The 20,597-nt window shown below is 36.5% G+C and overlaps 1 protein-coding gene across 2 annotated transcripts in view; it reads left to right on the forward strand.

The window, feature by feature from the left end:
- The window catches only part of March1 (membrane associated ring-CH-type finger 1), an 870,419-nt gene that overhangs the window by 690,816 nt on the left and 159,006 nt on the right, over positions 1-20,597 (forward strand). For both annotated transcript variants that reach the window (XM_004630613.2, XM_023714702.1), the window contains exon 4: positions 2,381-2,431. In XM_004630613.2, coding sequence (XP_004630670.1) covers positions 2,381-2,431 — 51 coding nt within the window. The remainder of the gene's footprint in view (positions 1-2,380; positions 2,432-20,597) is intronic.

The following is a 20,597-nucleotide window of genomic DNA, read 5'->3' on the forward strand; positions in this document are numbered from 1 at the left end:
AACCAGTCCCTCACTCACACCACTGCCAACACAGTAATGGTACATATAATCGTATGTTAACTCACCTGATGCACTTGTCTTTTCTGTGAGCTAAAACAGAAGAATAAAATAGTTGGCCGCTAGAAACACTGAACTATACCAAAGTGCATTTATTTCTTTCGGTGCATAAGCTTCTTGTAGGAGAAAAGAGAAACACTGGCTTGCACATTAGAACACCTTTAGAAATACTAAGACATCAAGCATATGTTTCTTCCTCATTAGGTTGAGAGATGCTCAGGAAGACTATGGAAATTACCTGCTTATTAACATCTTATAATGAACTCATTCACAATTATGAAAGGAATCTGACCCCTAGTTTTAATTCAATATATCACAAAGTCCTGTGTAGTTTAAAAACTGATAATACAATAGACAAGTTGAAATCAGCAGTACAATTATCCTAGCTAAACTTTACATACACATATATATTTTTTCCATTCTTCTTTCTTTCTTTTCTCATTTTCCTCATCCAAGTTGTTCCTTCCATTTGAACAGTTTCTTTCCCTTTCAAAATATCTATTGTACCTTTAGGATAATTTACTTTCAGGTTCTTACACTAGGGATAGTTATTTTAATCTTTTTTTTTTCCTTTTTTTCTTTCTTTCTAATTTCTTGACCAATTTTGCATGATTATATTCAGTAATCTGAACAATTAATTTGAAGACAACAACATGCAATGTAATAACCATTGTTGAATTGTTACCATTTTGTTTAATGAAACTGTATATCATTTCTAATGGGATCTTTTTTCTATTTTTAATTCTTTTTAAAAAAATTAATAATCTAATGTCAAATTAAATTTCTTATCTTTTTTATTCTTGCTTCAGGAAATTCAGTTCTAGTTCCATAATCATATTCTCAAATACCCTGTAAGTGTAGAAAACCACAAAATATAACACATCTATCCCCAAAACCTATTACATCATGTGACTTATTGATATCTCTGCCACACAATAATGTGTCAAAGTCTTGAATATCACTGAGAAGGGAAGATGGATTGATTTGGCGAGCTCATCTCTAGAAGAAGAGTTGAGATGTCACTAGAAAAATGTCCCTCTCCATCACCAGTGCAAGCTAATCAGGAAAGAACGTCTGTGGTTAGCAGCACCCACATTCGTCCCCAGCTGCAGCACAGGGCTCTTATGAGCTGGAACTAACAGCATTGTTCCGAGTCATCTTGGTCTGTAATAACAGGCTCACAGTGGCATAAGTGGTCACGGGAGATGGATGTCGCATGAAAGGAAAAAGTTCTGCTCAGCTGAATATCTGCAAGCCTGGGAATGACACAGTGACATGTAGCTATTGTTTTTCCACTGTAACACATCTGCCATATCCCACTGTCACTGAGGTTCTGAAACGCTCAGGAAGTTTTGGTAAGGCAATGTCAAACGCATAAGTTGTTCTAACAACTTCATTGTCAAAAGCAACCTCTGCCAAGAGTTCCTGCAGTTGTCTATTCAGCTCTACTTTGAGACTGATTCTAGAAGTTAAAAAAAAAAGAAGAAGACAAAAATGTGTGCTCTGCTAAAATATTTCAATGACTGTTAATTCAGAACCTTTACACATTTTTTATATTCTGTGCTGATTTTTCCAATGTTATTCTCTCTACTGGAGGGGTGCACTGTGACCTACTTCCACATGCATTATGTACAATTCTCATATACTCTGATTTTCTAATAGGTTATTCATTGACAATAGTTGGCAATGTACAAAGGACCAGCAGACAGGAGCAGTGAGCAGGCCCCACACTGGCCTGGGCTCAGATGCTGCCTCTGTGGTCATCAGAACACAACATCCCCAAACTCAAATGACACAGCTCAACTCCTTCCGGTCTCCATCAACTTTAATGCTCCATGACTTTTTCCTAAATAAAAATTATTCATAAGCCATTTTTATGCTTTTTTTCTTCTAAACTAGAAATTTTTAAGAGGCAAGAACAAAGGTGTAAATTGTTAAGTAGTTTTCAATATTTAAGATGGACCCTTTTCATTTAGGAAGAATTATAAACAGTAGAAGGGAGATATTTTAAATTGTAAAAGAGTGGAAAGCAAGTTTATTTTATAAAGCAAGTTTCTGGTTGCAAAATTGAAAGAGGAAATAGCAAACGATACTTTCATTGTCTAATTTTATTTTCAAAGAAATTGCACAATTTTTGTACAGAAGTGATCATTTCCATGTTTTTAATAAATATCATTCTGTATAGGCAATCATTCTGTATTCGTGACCATCAAAACAATACTAAGAATATCCATATATCTGCCCTATACCAATCCCTTCTTAGTGATATCAAAGGATATTGAAATACTTCCTTTTAATCAGTGTTTCTAATTTTATTTTTCAGAATGACAAGTCTCCAGGGCGATCTGCTAGTCGATCGAGTAACATTTCAAAAGTAGGTAAAACCTGTTCATGTTCATGTTTATTGATTCCTACATTTCATGAGTTCAACAAATAAGTGCAATGTTTAACCTCTTGTTTTTATCTATGAGAACTACAAATGTAACTTGCATACTATTTCCAGTTAAATAGCTTTTACTATTTCAAGATTTTTGTAGTGACAAAAAGACATGATTTTATGCAAAAAAATAAACTTTTTTTTCATTTTTGGTATCACATATAGGAGGTGAACTGACTGATTTCAGGGTTACAGTGCAAAATGTGTTTTTCTCTCTTTTAGACACCATCAGGTCATTACACACAAATGCAAAAACTGTACCAACACTTAGGACATAGTTCTTGTGAGTTTATTATTTTGGAATTCTGGATTCAATTCCACAGAAGTTTAACTACTATTGCTGCCAGAATGCCTGCACATGGTAATCTGAGCAACTACGTTGAAGATCTAGCATACACTATAGAAGCCATTGTCAATCTCCTATCATCTTGTTTGGAAACTCAGTATGATTATTATTGCTTTTTTTATTATTCTCTTTAAAGCAAAGACATGAGTATAGTTACATTTAGATTATACACTCAATGTATATTTTTAAAAAAACACTTCCTAGACTTTCTTATAGACACCAGAGTTGAAAAGATTATGTCTCAAGAATGATAATATCGATTTTTATCTTACTTATAAAACAAAATTGAAGCATTGTCCTCCAACATGAGGTGCAGTATGGTCTCTAGATATGGTTCCTGAGAAGCGAGAGGCAATTTAGAGTCATTTGTCAAAACGAAAAATTATGGTTTTCAAAAATAGAATTAGGACCAAGATGGATTTACCACAGCTTGAATTTGCATTTTTGGCACCTCTCTCTTACTAGGACCCTTCCCAGGTACGTTACTTTAACATTGTATTAGCAATTTCACATTATTTTCTTGCTTAGCACCTTCAAAACAGCAATAACTTCCAGGCATTTGTAGAAACAAGATCAGTCTCCTATGTGGAGAGACTTTTTCTAGTTCTGTTTTATCTTTAGAAACAAACTGCTTTATTATTTGTTGAAAATACGAGCAGTTGCCTGAGTCCGCATTTTCTTAGGCTGGTTTCCTGAGCGCAGGGCCTAGAGAGTGATGCCGAAGGCCAGGTGGCATGTGCACACACACTGGAATGGTTACTAACATCTATTAGTTAGTGTGCGTGTCTGTCCATTTCACAGGGGACCATACCTGTACCTTGATATTCTTCTTACTATAGAAACATTGTCTCAAAGATTTTCTAAACAAAATGTGTCAATATGTTTGCTTAAAAGACATGTAGAGATTCAAGAGACTCAGAGAATTGTGTCTTACTTCTTAGTATTTGTTACAATCTGACAGTATATATTCTGAAAGTCACCCTTATGTTCATGATTTGGTTCCCAGAGAGTGGCTTTTGACAGATACTAGAGTTTTTCAGAGGTGGGCCCTAATGGGAAGTTCATAGGTCACTGGGGTGTGGCCTTGAAAGAGATCGTAGGACCCTCCTTCCTCCTACCCACTCTTGTTTCCTGGCGATGAGGTGAGTGTTTTGTTGCCCCACCCACTCACACCCTCATCAGGGGCGTAAAAGCAATATGCGCTGAAACCTCCAAAACTCTGAATTAAAACTAAGCGTTTCTCTGTCTAAGTTGACCAGCTCAGGTGTTTGTTATATAACAGAAAGCTGGTTAATATAATACTAAACATTTCAGTTATATCCTATCTGGGTCCATTTAAAGATTTGAGAGGCAATGCAGGTGTTGTCAGTTAACACTATTCTTTTGCATCCCTGTCATCCTTCTTGCATCGTGAGGAGTTTTACCCATAGCTGCAGAGCACTGTCATCATTCTGAGCTTGAATATAAATGTTGAGCAAGTAAAACGTAGAAGCTTGTAAACAGGACTGACTCTTCTGCCCTATGAAAAATTCATGATCTAAGATCAAAACTATATGTTTTCTATATACTGCTGTTTGAGTTTGACATAATGCAACTTGTTTATAACTTGTAGTCTTCAATTTATCCTTTAAGAAATAAAAAAAATCATAAATGTAGTTTCCCTTCTATGGGCTCTGACATACATTGATTGGATTCCATTGAGAAAAGAGTGAAATGCTCTTTTCTTAATCAGCCACTTTAGTTGGATCATAACAAAAACTGAACTCTCAAATACTGGTTGAAGAATCAGATTTCAGTGTGCATAGGTTTATTTTATTTTAGCCATTATAACTTTCCTTTTACTTGTGTTCAGAATAACACCAATGTCAAATAATCTATTGATTTCTCACTATTTTTATTAATTATTGAGTAACAAAATCTTCATTAAGACTAGCATCTTCTAAATATGATGTGGGAATAGCTAGAAATAATTGAGTTCTTTACTTTTAAAGTGTCAGAGAAGAAAACTTTGTCCTCTTAGGACAAAGTATTTTTCTCTATTAGTATCAAAGTGATTTATTTTGAAAAAGACAACAGTTCAGTGTTGTGAGAATCACTATAATGGAAGAATCAAGAAGGATATTAGAGTTCCTACATAACAGTTTTTTTAACTTCTTTTATAACCTTATCTCTAAGACTAGAATTAACTACAGCATCCTCCTCTTGGAATGGTGCTGAGATGTTGTTTGGCACTATGTATTAGATATTATAATTAGGAGTTTCTTAACATTTATATCTTAGGGATGCAAATGCTCATTCTCTTTTTTGAGCAGGTGAACTTAACACGTGCTCTATAATGTATGCATTTTAGTCAAAATATAACAAATTACAGAGAGGATTAAGGAATGCGTCAGTGATTGCCAAAGATATTGTATATCCCTATTTCCTTAAAATGTATGCTTATATTTAAAAATAATAAATTCGGAGCTGGGGAGATGGCTCAGTGGAATAAGCGCTTCCCTGGTAAGCGCAAGGGCCTGAGTTCAATCCCCGGTTCTGCCAAAAAATAAATAATAATAATAATAAATTCTCTTAGACTAGTCTTAGTACTATGTATAATGGATGTTTTAATATTTTATCTTTTTATGCTATCCCCTATGCTTTGATACATAAAGTTACATAAAATACAAAGGTTCCATCCTGGATTTATGGCAAGTCTTCCTCTTAACTGTTATGTCTACTTTCATGCCTGTTACCTGCAGTTCATTATCAAATGAGAAGACCTAATTCATCATTCTCATTCAGTGTCTCTTTTCTCAAATCTTGTTCATTATTGGAATACTAGAGTGAGGGGGAAAAAAAACTCTACTCAGGCCTCCTTATTTTACTCTGAAATATTTTAGATGATATATAAAACGTGTGTGTGTGTGTGTGTGTGTGTGTGTGTGTGTGTGTGTAAAGTTGAACTGTATAATATCTTGCTGCTAGAAAGTCCTGCTGGCAAGTTTGGCCCTTGCTGTCATATGAGAACTAGGATTCCAGGGATGGAACACCAACCCACCTGATAGGAATAAGTCACTGTACCTAAATTACAATCATTATGGATTATCCTAATCAGGTAGCTTCATCCTGGAGTCTGAAATATTAACATGCTAGGCAAATGAACGTTTAAGAACCAGCCACAAGTATACAACCCTGGGCAATGACTCTGTAACAGTGTCCCTGGTAGACAGTGCGTCACAAGTTTTACAATGTTTTGCTGCAAAAATGAAGCCCTTCCTGTGTGACTTTGCTGAGATGAACCTTTGGAAAATTGGTACAAATTCCTCTTGACTTCACCCCATGTGCCTTTTCATTTAGCTTATTTTATTTTGTATCTTTTCTTTGTGATAAAGCATAACCAGAGTACCACCATAAGATTGTTCCTATATATTAGAAACTCATAGACTCTGGTCATGGTCAAGGGGAGCTTTACCATCTTGCCCCAAAAGACGTAGAAAGAACAGCTATGAAAGTTCACAGGGATCATTGCCATTTAGTTGGGACAGAATCACACCAGAGGTTTCTCCTGATTATGTTATGAAAATAGGGACTTAAAGAATTGGTGGGGATTGATCAGCTGTCAGGAGAGAATGCCTAAAGGGACTTAAGTACAAGATGTGCAAACAAGAAAACATGGACTGAAGGAAGGAGGTACACAAGATAGTTTGTAAGGGGCTTTCAAGAAGAGACTTTGAATAATCACATACATCCTCTTTAATTGTGTCCTACACATATTATTTGGATTAGAAACAGAAATATTTTTTAAACCCAACAAAATCATTGGGTCCTAAGACTTTTAGTGAATATGTACAAAAGTAAACATTAGCGTTTTTGCTAGTCAAGATTCTGCACTTTAAAGATGATCTTGCTGTTACAAATATGAAAATTGCAAACAACATAAACAATGAATACTACATTTTTAATAAACACTAGAGTTATCACCTTAGTTTTTATCTTTGAATCTGTACTATATATTGTTCAGTGACTATTATCATAAATCTCCTGAACATTCCAACATTTATTTTATATTACTTTATATGTCTTATTTGTTTTACTGTTAGACTATAACATGTTTTTCACAACATTAGTAAAGTTGATATGCTTTAGATATGTTAAAATTGATATAAGAATGAGAGGAAGAATCTGTATACATTCAATGTCTATGAGGTTATCAATACATTAATGAATGTGAGACTGTCAAAATATCTTTAGTGTGAAGAAAATAGTATTAATTTATCCACTATTTCCTGTTTTTGAAAAAGTACTTCAGATAATAATTAGTGCTTCTTGCTGCTCTTGCAAGTGCATAAGCCCACAAATTCATCTCATGAAATGAAAAATTAGCCAAATTTGGCCTTTCTTTTACTTCTTTTATAGCAAGAATATATTATATACTTCACAAAAAAAAAATCAAAGGCAAAGTGTCAGAAAAGAAGAAAGCCTTTTGCTTCTGATTCAAATCAACAGAATTTTCTTTTAAATAAAAATACTTTGCTTCAGGTTTGTGTAGGAAGCAGCTCACAAAATCTGATCTATTTGAGATAAGAAACTCAAAAAGCACTATCTTAATGAAATTATGTTTCAGATGGCTTCCATAATTTGCCAGTATCTTGCCCAGTTGTCATTAATTTGAAAAGTTTCATCTATTTTTTTTCAGTTGATCTTTACCTAGAAATATCTTATGTAGTGTTCAGGTCATGGTGGTATGCATTTTATAAAATATGTTTTCAAAAACTTTCCCTTAGATGAGTACCATATCTGCAACATATGAAGGTATATAATGTAGTCAAAACAACTTATTTAATAAACATTTTGATGATTATAGTATACAAGCATTAAGTGGAATCAGAGCATTTTAAGCAAGTGCTTTCTTTTTACTGAATACATATTTAATTTCACTTCTATAAATCAATCATCTCTATATTTTCTCTTTAAGATTCCAAAGCATTTTCCAGCAAGGTCAAGGTGAAAATGTTCTTCATATGTAAAATGTGATGGGAATTCCTTCATCTCACCCTGAGCCAAGATTTGCATTTCTGAACAGGTGTTTAATATTCTGATTTATTGAGATATCCATCTTAGCTTGCCCAGGCAAGGGACCTATAAATCAGGCAACCCTCAGACAACATACTTTGGAGGTAAATTTGATACGTTGATGGAGGTGACTAGGATATAAAATTAGGAAATAAATGGGAATGAATTGGACTAATTTGAGAACATTCTCAGAGTTTCAGTTGAACTACACACTGAGAACAAGACAGAGTAAATGGAAATGAATGTAGTAAGGAGGATGAAGGAAAATTAAGATAACCTGAGACCTCCTTGAGTCTTGAGACTTTTGCTTTGTATATATTCACTCCTTAGGTAAGTTTCTTCTAGCCACGTGACTTTGTATAATCCATAGACTAATCACTCTCAGGGAGACATTTTTAGCCCAAATGTCTTCCATGCATTTAAAACTCAGGTATCTTACTTCAACCTCATAAATGTTGGGGCTGAGAAGATAGCTCAGTGGACTAAGTGCTTGCCTGGAAGCACAAGGTCCTGAGTTCAATACCTGGTACCACAAAGGAAAAAGAAAGCTTCATTCATGTGTAACAAGATGATGTAGGTCAAGTCACTTAGAGACTCAAGTCCCCAGGCCTTAAGACAAAAATTTTGCAAAGATTTCCAGTGGGAGTACTTAGAGAAGTAGCCATTATAGGATTGAGAGGAACAGAATAGACAGAGTGAAGAGTTCTGCCCATCCTCAACATGGGGACTTTCTAGCAGAAGATGCACTTAAATTTTCATCTTCATAAAGATGCAAACAAAAGCTTCTAGAAGAAGTTTCATTCTCCAATACTTGTCATTCATTGCCTCAGAGTTATTCAGGAAGATAAAGATTTTTGGCATTCTAACACCTTCCATATGCAGATGAACTCTCCCAGAAGCCCAAGGGGCATTTTCCCAAAGAGAACTGCAACTGCAGAACTATAGAAACAAAAGCACCCATAAGCCGAGAGACATAGTATATACTGACAAATGGTGAAACATCTCCCGGGAGTGCCACAGGTACCTATTATGGCCCATCCCATGTGCCATCTTGATCCATACAAATTCTTTCCATCCTGTTAATGGATTCTTATAGATGATGATTGGTTACCATTTCTAAGAAGAAATTTAAAAGACACGGATTAGCAGATGGAGCTATTTTTTAAAATAATTTTATTGAGAAACAAATAACAATGAGGCAGTTTCAAAATCAATTACTAGCACAGTTTCAATAATTAATATATTGCATATTGTTGTCTTCTTAGTGGTTACTCATAATACAAGATGCAGAAATGATATCCTGTCCACAAACACTATTAGAACAAATCTCTGTATTCAATGATCCAAGAGAAAGCAGCTGTGTATCTTAACTATTTTGAACATACAGATACAAAATGGTCCTTTATTTGTATCTCCCTTTTTTGTTTACTTTTGTCAGAGAAGGGTATTCCATTGTCATTTAAATATTGTAGGTGCCTGAATTCAGCAAAATATTCCAATATAGCCCAGTAGTCCATAATAGTAGTGGATTTTCCCTTAAGCCTAGCAATGACAGAAGTTGTTGACTTGGCCTGGGGGGACGGCTCAGTGAAATAAATGCTTGCCTGGCAGGCACCAGGGCCTGAGTTCAATCCCCACTTCAGCAAAAAAAAAAAAAGAAAAGAAAAAAGAAAAGAAGAAGTTGTTGACTTGAGCCTTTTATAGCTCAGCATATTAATATGGCTTTATCCTCTATACTCTGTTCCCACACTTTTCTGTTGGATGGTCAAGACAAAGACAAAGGAAGACCTGTATAACAAGAAATGTAACTTTTGTATCTGATAGGTTCAGTCAAATCCCCTCAGGATTTATCCTGAAACCCTGTACCACAATTTGTAGATCCTTTGTGAGTGTCAGCCATGTGGATGAGTCATGGCCATTGCTTGACCGATTTTCTCTCTGTGAAAGCCTGAGAAAATGTTTTCTCTCCAAATAGAAAGGTATAACACAATTAAAAGGAAAGCGAGAACTTGATAATTAGGCAACGAAGAGAAAGCAAGGAGAAAAGCTTGGAAACGTGAGAGGAGCAAAGCCATACATTTAAATGCACAAGACGAGTGAGGCAATGATCCTGAGAATCTGCAGCATGTTTTTCAAACTAGCAGTTAATTGGTAGGATTCTCACCCTGACTAACTATATATACTGATACCTGTGAACTAAGCAGTTTCACTGAAAATAGCAATGTGTAATGGTAGGGTCATGCCTGGAATGCCTGTCATTCTGGTCTTCTAAATACATACTGTTTGTCATGACATATCAATTACTGCCATACTGTCTCTCAAGTAAATGTTTATTTAAAAAAGGGGATAATAAATAAAAACAAGAGACAAATAAAAAAATGTCATAGGACTGTCCTGCTACAATGCTGTATATGGTTAGATTTCTAAATTTCTGTGTAAGAATATGTAACTGTTTATTCCTATTTTTAAATTTTTTTTATTTTTTCTTCATATTCTGTAGGGACTTAAAGTTTAACATATCAATACTTGATGGAAAATACCTGTTCCATGTTATGCCTAAGATGTTGGATATTCAGACAGATAGTGAGGTTAAGCTTAACTGCCTATGTTGTAGGGTAATATTAATAAGCTTGTATTCTGGATGGTTAGCAACCTAAGTTCACAGACCAAAAATTAGGGAAAAAGAAGGGCTGCAAGGACAGCCAACATTTTGGCCCCAGCCTTTCAAGATCAGTGAAGACTCAGGACATAGGAGAAACTGTACTGTAACATCATGTAACTCAGTTGTGTTCCAAATTTTCTGATCAAGGAGATTATGGGGCTAGAGAGGAAAGTGATCGATGATGAAGAGTGTGTCTAAGGAGAGAAAGGGCTATTGTTACCACAGCTGCTAGCCTGTGCCTGCCTCAGCAGCTCCTTGCTCTACCTCTTTGAATGACTCCCTAGGTTAAGTGGCACACTTACGAAGCATTTCTAATCCTGGTACCATAAACTTGCCAGGATTCAGTTACTTTTAATCACCCAATTGGAATTAAATGTAAGTGTGAGTAAACGAAAAATATGCTGTAGTGGATCTGCCAAATATTTAAATATCTTCTGCTTGCTCATTATGTACCAAACCTGCCTCCTCACAATGAGTGTCTTCCATTGTACAGTAAACTGTAATTAGAAAAGCTCAAACCATTTGGTCAATGTATGGTCCAGCCTTCTGTCTCTCTGAAGCCAAGCAACATGTTTCCTAATTGGTAAAAAAAAGTAAAAATAAAAAACTTTGCTACAATAATATAGACAGTCTGGAACATGAATATCAGTATAATTCTCCACTTAGAGTTTTTATGCTTGGGATTTTGTTTTTCATTTTCTAAATAGATTATTTGGACAGGCTCGATCTGACCTAATGTAAGATACTCAATTGCATCTGAAAGGAAGATAAACTAAAATATAAGTAGTAACACTGCATGTTACATTGAAGCTTTACAGAGAACCTACATGCATTTTAATTTATCATAGTGCTTCTAGTAGTATAGAATTTGACAATTTTATGGCTCTTACATCAAGGTTGCTTATATTATAGCTAAAACTACTGAAGAACCTTCTCTCATTTCAGACTCCTCAAAACTGAAGCCTTCTGAGTCATTTTATAGAACTGTCTGTGAACAATTATAAAGTGTGGTGTGCTTCCTCTGATGCCTAAAGTCCTACCAAGCATTCTGGGTCTTCTAGAGTAATAAGACAAAAAGCAAATGTGCCCTTTACTCTAGAATAAATGTAATAACATCCATCAGGCTGTGCAGTTCTTGAATTTGAGGCTGGTTTGGTCATTATTGAATATGTGCAGGATTTTGTCTCTTTTAACCTCAGGAACGTATGTGTCTAATAAAACGTTCAGAATATTTCCCTTCTTGCTCATTATCTCTGATTATAAAGGATAATTTCACGAAGATAAAGGACTATTGTAATATTTGATAATCATCAAACAATTGAGGTCACTTTTTATGTATGTTGTGACATAACTGCCAAAACCATGAGTGTGTGTGTGTGTGTGTGTGTGTAATGCAAACTACTTTTGATCTGCATTCATAATAAACATTGAAAATATCACATTACCAGATCAACAGACTGATGCTGCACATCAGTAGTCTGTTCTACTAAAGCCATCACAAGTGAAAAAAATAGGTACTATTAAAGCTTCTGCTGGGTTACTCTGCTTATCTCCACTGCTGTTTGCCTGACCCACCAAGAGTCACAGGAGAAGTTAGGGTGACCTGAAGAAACAGTCACCCTTATAGCTTTCTAAATCTATTTTTCACAAAATGGTCAAAATGATTATTTTTCAAATATATATTTTGTAGTATCTTGCTGCAGTTCAAGACCTCCATTTTTTAATATAATTCAGAACATAGCATAAGTTCTTATGCTGGCCAAGTAGCCATGATCTGCACCTGCATTCCATCTCTCTGGTTGCTTTCCGATCACTTTTGCCCTCAGTCCTTCAGCTGCAGGCTCACTGACAGTTGTGCAAACAGACGTGTCACTGCGAGGCTTTGCCCTCTGTGCTTCCACTTCCCTCAATCACAGCAGCCCTGGCGCCAGCCTGAGGGGAACCCTGGCTCCTCTTATCCTTCTACTCAGATGTTACCTTCCTGCTGCAGGCCTATCTCCTTTCCTATTTTTTTCCTTCAGTCTTTTATTTTATTCCTCAACATTTTATCAAGATAATAACTTATTGCTTCCTTTGATGAGTACATTTACTTGTCCTTAATGCTAAGGAAAATGATGATGATTAGCATAAATTCAGTAAATACTTACTGAAGAGATGAATAGAAACTGTTTTCTTCTATGAGCTTGGAAAAAGTACATTCTTAAGAGGAAGTCTATGGCTTTGTAACCCCATGACTCGATCTGAGCCAGCCCAGGAAATCACCATTGCAATGCACATCATTTTTAGGTCATCTTGTAGAGACGCTCTAACATAGAAACTGTGCAAAGTGTTCATGTCATCTTGAAGAAAGGATGACAGTACCCCTGACCCAGTGGAGTTGCTGTCAACCTGCTAAAGGACAGCACATAGATCTTGGGTGATGAAGTTTCTGTGTGGCCAAGGATGAGAAAGGATTCTCCCTGAGCATTAGCCAACATCCCAATGGATGGACGGTGAGGACCTCACCTCAAGCATGGTGAGGGTGGGGAGGGGAAGCAGCAGCTTGCACTCCAAGTGTCTCCTTGGACCACCCAATGCACTGTGCATCACAGTAAATTCACTTCACTAACATAGCTTCTCCAGGATTCTGATGGTACACATTTTTATGTCTGAAAACCAAAGAGGAGAATAAGTGACATCAATATAGCCCTTATGGCTACAATTGGTTCAGAGTCATAACCGTTAATCCCCATCATTGTCACCCACATCCGGTTCTAGATTCCTTTTTCCTTTTGCTAGACATCTACTCTGTTTATCCAGATCGCTTGCCTCAGGGATCTGGTTACCTTGCCCTTCTTGAGATATAGTTATTATCTTTGCCCATGTTTAGTCACAAGAGCACAAGAGAAACAGATGCCCTAGTATATCACTTCAGGAGCCAAACTATTTCTCTCTGTTGCTGTCCTATAGCTGTGTTTTCTCGTACTGTGAGCCATTGCCCAAAGCTGAGTACTCCACATGTCTGATCTACCAACATAGGGCAAGATTCTGCTTAACAGCATCCCAGACCTAGGAACTCACTTTATCACAAAAAAGTTGTGTGTGGCAGTGGATGTGATCATAGGATTCATTCCCCTGCCAACTAGGTGCTGTTAGCTTGGTGTAGCAGTTGCATAGCTTTTTGAAGGTGCATCAGAGATTTCTGCTAAGAATGCAGCCTGAGAGGAAGGGGCTCAATTTCACAGGAGGTGGCCTATTTTTAATATCAACATCCATAACATGATTGTTTACCCCTTATGAGTAAAGCAGGTGAGTCCAACACCTACAGGATAAGGATAGAAGCTATCCTGCTTGTCGCCATTCTAAGTGATCCCCTGAGGGATGTGTGCTTCCCACAGCCTCCCCTTTGGGATCTGTAAGTTTGTAACTTCCAGCTCAAGGAAGGGACATACCAAGCTGAGGACACAAGCAGAGCCCCAGTAGATTAAAAGCTGTGATTGCTGCCTGGTCTCTTTGAGCTCTTCCCAATAACAGCCCAACAAGCCAAGAAATCTGTCACCACTCATGGTAGCGTTGTTAGTCCCCTGAAGTATATCTGAGACCTTATGTTTTATTCTGGTAGGTACAGAGGGTGTGAAATATCTCTTTTTTCCTTCAGTAACAGGGCCCTTAAATGGTGTGCTCTACTCTTGATGACTTCTTTCAATATTAGAACCATATACAGCACTCCTAATAACCACAACAGTTGGAAGTTCTTTTTATGTGCTTTAATGGGATTTAATGTGAGCAACATTTGCATGACTATGAAGAAAGGGCTTTGTATCTAAAACAAGAAAATTTGGTTCACATTTTTTTAAGGACTTTTAAATTCTCTCTTTACTGCCAGTAACTAAATTCAAGAATTCCCTACAAAAGGTTAGGATCAATTTATGTCCTCCAACAATATACTAGATCAACACATTAATTAGGTGTTTCATCTATTTCAGTCTATAGCCGCACCCAACATCCCTTCAGAAGAAGACACCTCAGATGTGTCCACAGCCAAAGTAATTCAAGTTGAAAACAGAACTGTTTGTTAAGAAGCACTATGTTTGTAGGCTTGAAATTCAGAACTGAGATTGCACATTGGCTCACAAATCAAGCACAGTGGGGGGACTACCCACTCAGGCCCCCCTCCTGTCCCTCTTTTGGACAAGAGCTTTCTTTCCCTCAATAAATATATTCTGCTCATTAAAAAAAAAAAAAAGCAAGCACAGTGGGACCTGGGATTACTGATGGCATTAAGTCTTTATAGCGAATCTCAGCAGAAGACCTGTAGCCTATTACCAAGATTATAGGCATCTCAGTTCTCTTCACTTAATGGCCAGTAAAGAACAAACTCCTAAATATCTCATGGAAGAGGTCATCTTAGTCACCCAGTAGGAGAGGACAGGCCGAGCAGAAGAATAAAGCAAAATATTAAACGGTAACCTTGGCACTGATAATCTCAACACATATAAAGAGGATCACTTCAATTTTACTTGAACTCTTTAATATTGTGCTTGGTTTTTTTAATCTTGTTATACTGTGACATCTATTGTTAGACTTATGAAATGAATTTAGGAAATCATGTCTTTAAACCTGCCTAATAATATGAATAGTTTTTAGCCATCCCACAAGTTGTGGAGGGAATATTTCCTCCAAGAGTTTGGGAACTTCAGGTCATGAAAATAAATACTTTTTCCAGGTGGATATTCAGTAACAAGGAGATGGTTATGGATTTGAGAAGTTGACTATGCAGTATGCAAGCTGTGAGCCACTTGGCTAAGTAAATTTAAATTAATTGCAATTTTATAAAATTTTAACATCAGTTCAGCTGAACTGGCTGATCAAGAATGGGTCTCACGGAATTAATGACTGTGACCATGGCACAGTGATACCACAGTAAGTTGTTTTTCCAGACGGCTCATAAAGTTAAAGTAGACTCACATTTGGTTCCTCTTAGAATTCTGAAGCAAATGAATAACATGTGGATTTGTGGTGCCAGGGATGGAAAAGGTCGCCCATCACTGACCATCTGTTGAATTATACAGAGAGAAAGCAAACATCAAACTCAAACTGTAGTGTTTTTTAGTGGAAGTGACTTTTTAAAAAGGAGATCTATTTCACTCCACTTACTTCTAAATCTTGCAGATATTCATATGTTTCAGTATAATGAATCTGTGACATAATAGGAACATATATTCAAAAATCTAACTATTCATAATGAACAGATTTCTTTTTAAACTTAGGAGTGAGGATAAGAGATAGTATTTGAAGGAAGAGGAATAAATGCTATTGATTGCCTCTCTCTCTCTTCTCTCTCTCTCTCTCTCTCTCTCTCTCTCTCTCTCTCTCTCTCTCTCTCTCTCTTTCTCTATATCTGGATTTCTTCCCCTAAGACCTCAATATGAGAACAATGGATCTGAAGACAAATTGGTGCCTTTTTCCCTTAAACATCTTTGAAGTCAATAAACTATAGCAACTTTCTTGAAATTCATCTTTTTAAACATGGTTTAGTACTTGCGTCCTCGTAGATTATTTACCAATGATTCTGTTATAGGAAAATAAAATTCATTTTGCAGATTTCTCAACTGAACAATGGATTTCATTTAGGTCCCTCATCTGTAAGGATGTGTCAATCAGGGCTTAGTCATATTTTAGTTGACGCACTTCACATTAATTTAGGAGGCATTGTGTGTAGTTAAAAAACAAGTGTTTTTTTATCATCTTTAATTTCTTTAAATAAAAGGTGATAAGTGAGCATGGTTTCCACAGGCTCTCCACCATCTCTCCTTGCTTGCTCTCTTCTTTCTTTAGATTATTACATATTATGTATCTATTTTAAGATTTTTTTACCATTTTTGCTTTGTTCTCCTTTTTTCAAGTTATAGATGGGTCCTGTGTTTTTGATTTTCTGAGATATGTTTTTTAGTAGCTTGCTACCATTTAATATTTGTTGCTTTTTATGTCTTTTGTCACCCCTATTTTTGAGCCCATTCCATGTATACTACAGCAAGGAGAATGTTGGCAGCTGTGTTGTTAATGTAATTAATGTGCATAATCAATTTGAATTGACTAGGCCAAATAAATCCACTTTGAGACACAAATTACACAATTTGGCTGTCTTTGCTGATCAGATTAACTAGATAATCGTCAAATCTCTATCTCGCTAATTACTGCAGAGACACATTGTGTATTCCCTCATTTGATTCTCATTTCATTAAAATTTACAACTAATGCTGTATGAAGAAATAGTGACATAGAAATAGACCAATTTAAGATAAAATTCAGTAACCACCTTCATTGTTTCCCATCTTACCTTTCCACTTAAGTGAGGAAAGGGAAAAGCTGTAAGAATACGCATTTGCATCCTGCCACCAGGGCAAGGATGAGCGAGGGGAACTCTCTGTGGCCACTCTAAAGCTCCATCAACATAATACTTCCCTTCATGACATATCCAAATTATCAGGCCTAATCCCTATTTTCTCTTCAGAAAATGAAAACAAAATACATAGTACCTTACTCAGACCTTCAACCTATCACAGAGAAAATTTTGCTAGAGAAATTACAATGAAATATGTGTTATTCAATAAGATCATTTGTTGGCAGTCTGCAATGGGTGAGAAGATTGTAGCATTTATCTCTAGATATTTCCATTGGTCTTAAAAGGCTATCCAGGTGGTTTGATCATTACAGTTCTTTATTAAGAGCTAATATTGTTCCTCAACTCTTAGCATGTGCACTATTTCTATATGATTTTGCTTAAAGAAAAGAAAATACAATATTATATTTGGTGCTGGCCCATCTTTAAAAAAACAGATAAAAAACATATACACTAAAATGTAATAAAAGGGGACAGGGAGATGGCTCAGTGGAATAAGCGCTTCCTTGGCAAGCCCAAGGGCCTGAGTTTAATCCCCCGTTCCACAAAAAAAATCTAATAAAAATTTAAAGGTCAACAACCCATGTATCATATGATAAATTTTACAGTTTTGAGACTTCTAATTGCAGAGCCTGATTTTGAAGAAATGGAGTTGCATAAGAACAGAATAAGATGACTATAATAAAGATTATTACAATCATTGAGTGCTATGCAAATACTGAATTCAACTGTCATAATGGCATATTCATTTTGTACATGGGCATCAACTGTGTGAAAGTATTTTTCTTATGTCAGTTGAGTCTTTTTATTCTAAACGGAAAAATACAAAAAATAATAGCATTTAGTGAACACTTACATCAGGTATTGAGTTCAACATTTTATCCAAGAGACATAGTTTTTATTTTCAATGTAGATATCTAGATAGAAGGATTTTAGTGAATATATACTAAGGGTACCTGAAGAATATCTGAACAAAAATATTAACAGAAATATGGTGTGTTCATTTCTCTTTTCACATACCTTATTCCTTTCCATGTTAATTCACTCTCATATAAACCCAAATGAAGAAACCAAAAAAAAGAAAAAAAATATATATATATATATAATTCGTACATAGATCTTTTCTACAATACTATAAAGTTACAACTTTACTTGATGCTCAATACATGCCAAAATCATGTTTTAAAAATTTATGTATGGGAAAATAATGTTTCTTATCAAAAATGATTTTATTGTTGACACTTTAGAACGGGATTTAAGTTTCTTCTTTCTTTCTTTCTTTCTTTCTTTCTTTCTTTCTTTCTTTCTTTCTTTCTTTCTTTCTTTCTTCCTTTCTCCCCCCTGTGGTACCAGGGATTAAACTGAGGACCCTGCGCTTGCCAGGCAAGTGCTTATTCTACTGAGCTATCTCCCCAGGCCCCAGGCTTTAAGTTTCTTGTAGTAGAAACTTTATGCTTTCTTCTTAACAAGGATAATTAGTGAAAACCTGTTATATGTCAAAGATTATAGAAGGTTCTATACTTGTGTATTCACTAACCCTAACAGAAATATTTTTAGATAGATTTACAATTTAACAAGTAGAAAATGAAGACTGCGATGAAGTGATTTACCCCATGTCCCAAAGCAAATTCATTGCAGGGCTTGGATATGTAACCTAGAAGCTGTCCTCCAAAGGCTGCTTGCCCACACCAATGTGGCGATCCTCCTCCAGACCCGCCCTCCCTCCCCTCCAGGGTGGCACTCTGAGGAGCACATGGGCGTGACAGGTCACAGATGCTAAATGATTGAGGCAGAGTGCTGCTTCACACGCAGCTTACTTTTACATGCATCAAAAAAATAAATAAGATGGACTTATATGTGGCCAGAGTGATGGATGGGTGGACATACATATGTATTAAAGTAAAATCAGAAAGAAATTAAATTTGAATATTACATATACAGATATTTACTGCACAATTGTTTCAACTTCTATGTTAATTTGAAATTTTCACACAAGATGCCAGGAACAATAAAGGCACTGGTAGGAATATTTAAGGTAGACTGAAGGAATTAGTGGCAAGGAACATTCTTGGAGATATCACAATAAACCACCTATAAAATTTTGAAGATATGGTCAATGTTACAAATGATGGGAAAGAACAAATATTCATGATGGTTGACATCTAAAGCGAAAAATTAAAGATATTGGTGAAAATTAGAAGTAGGGGATGAAACATAGTTAGAGAAATCTGGTGTGGAAAGATTTCCAGTCCAGTAAAAAGGACAAATGGTGGTGGCCTCCTGGTGTGTCAAGGACCCAAAGCCTGCTCTCTCACCAGGTGCTTCTGCAGCAGGGCTTTAGTTTGGGTTTGGTTTGGCTTCTGATTTTTTCTTTTATTATTGGTGCATGTGAGTCACACAGTAATGGGATTCTCTGGGGTGTATGGATGAAGCAAGGGGAGACGTCTTGACCACTTTCCTTACCTTTACTCCCTCCTGGTTTCTCCTCCTTCTCCTTCACCACTTTTACTGTCTCTAAATGTGTGTCATCCAGCTTCTTCTCTCTCTTTTACTTTTATTTGTTTAAATTTTTACTTTAGGTTACTCATTTAAGAGAAAACCCATAATATGTAACTTTTGGGGTTTTTTCTTAAGCCTTTCCAAATGGAATTCTCAGTGACATGAAAAAGATTCTTTCCTACTGACATCTCCCCGCCCTCTGGAGCTCTTCCTTTGCTTGCCCTGTCCCCTGTCCCCTCTCCCCTCTCCCTTCTACAGTGTGGCAGGGACCCTCCTCAACCACGAAGGTGAGCTCTGTGTTTCCTCCTGTAAGACACTAAACAGACCTTTATCACCTTGAACAACTGAATGTAGTAGAAAAACTGTGATGTAACGTCTAAGACTTGTCACCTTGCTCCACCTTGTTCTCTCTCTCATGCCACACACTGCAGGAGGCCTGAAATGCTGTCTCAGAATGCTGGCTGCCCTCCAGTGTGCTTCGGGTGAGACCATAGTGTTTGTTCCTTAAGGGAGAGAGGCAGGGACAGATGCCTGAAGAACAGCAGCTGTTGGGTCTTCCCTGTTCACCTGCCCCCAGGCCTCCAGGACAATCAGCTGACACTAGATGGTGTCCTGAGATGTATCCTTGTTGATCTCTGTCCAGATTGTGGATTTACGAACAATGTAAATGCCATCATTGTAGGCAGCTGAGTTTAGGGACAGGTTATTATTTGGCCATCATAAGTAGAACACATAGATATATTTTCCAATAATGTTATTTTGGCCCTACCTGAAAACTTGACTTCTTTCAAGGTTCTTTAAGCTTGGGCTGAGGAGATAGCTCAGAGGTCTAAGCGACTGTATGGCAAGCACAAGGACCAGGGTTCGATCCCTGGTACCACATGTCCTGCTGGCCTGCACGTTGTGCAAACTGGGTGTGGATACAAGCCTGAAATCCCAGCGATGGGGAGGCTGAAACAAGAGGATCACTCCTAGCCTGAACTGCGTAGGGAGACCCTGTACCAAATATATAAAATTTTTAAAAGATTATGTAACCTTCCTAGAAATGTGCGGCCTTGCTCTTTATTAGGAAATACATCTTGTTCCAAATATTGTCTCTCCTCATTCTGCCTTAGTGTTTAGATTCAGGCAGTCCCTTATCTCTATATTTTCTAGAAAC

This window comes from Octodon degus, unplaced genomic scaffold (assembly GCF_000260255.1).
Source record: "Octodon degus isolate 3935 unplaced genomic scaffold, OctDeg1.0 scaffold00036, whole genome shotgun sequence".
NCBI lineage: Eukaryota > Metazoa > Chordata > Mammalia > Rodentia > Octodontidae > Octodon > Octodon degus.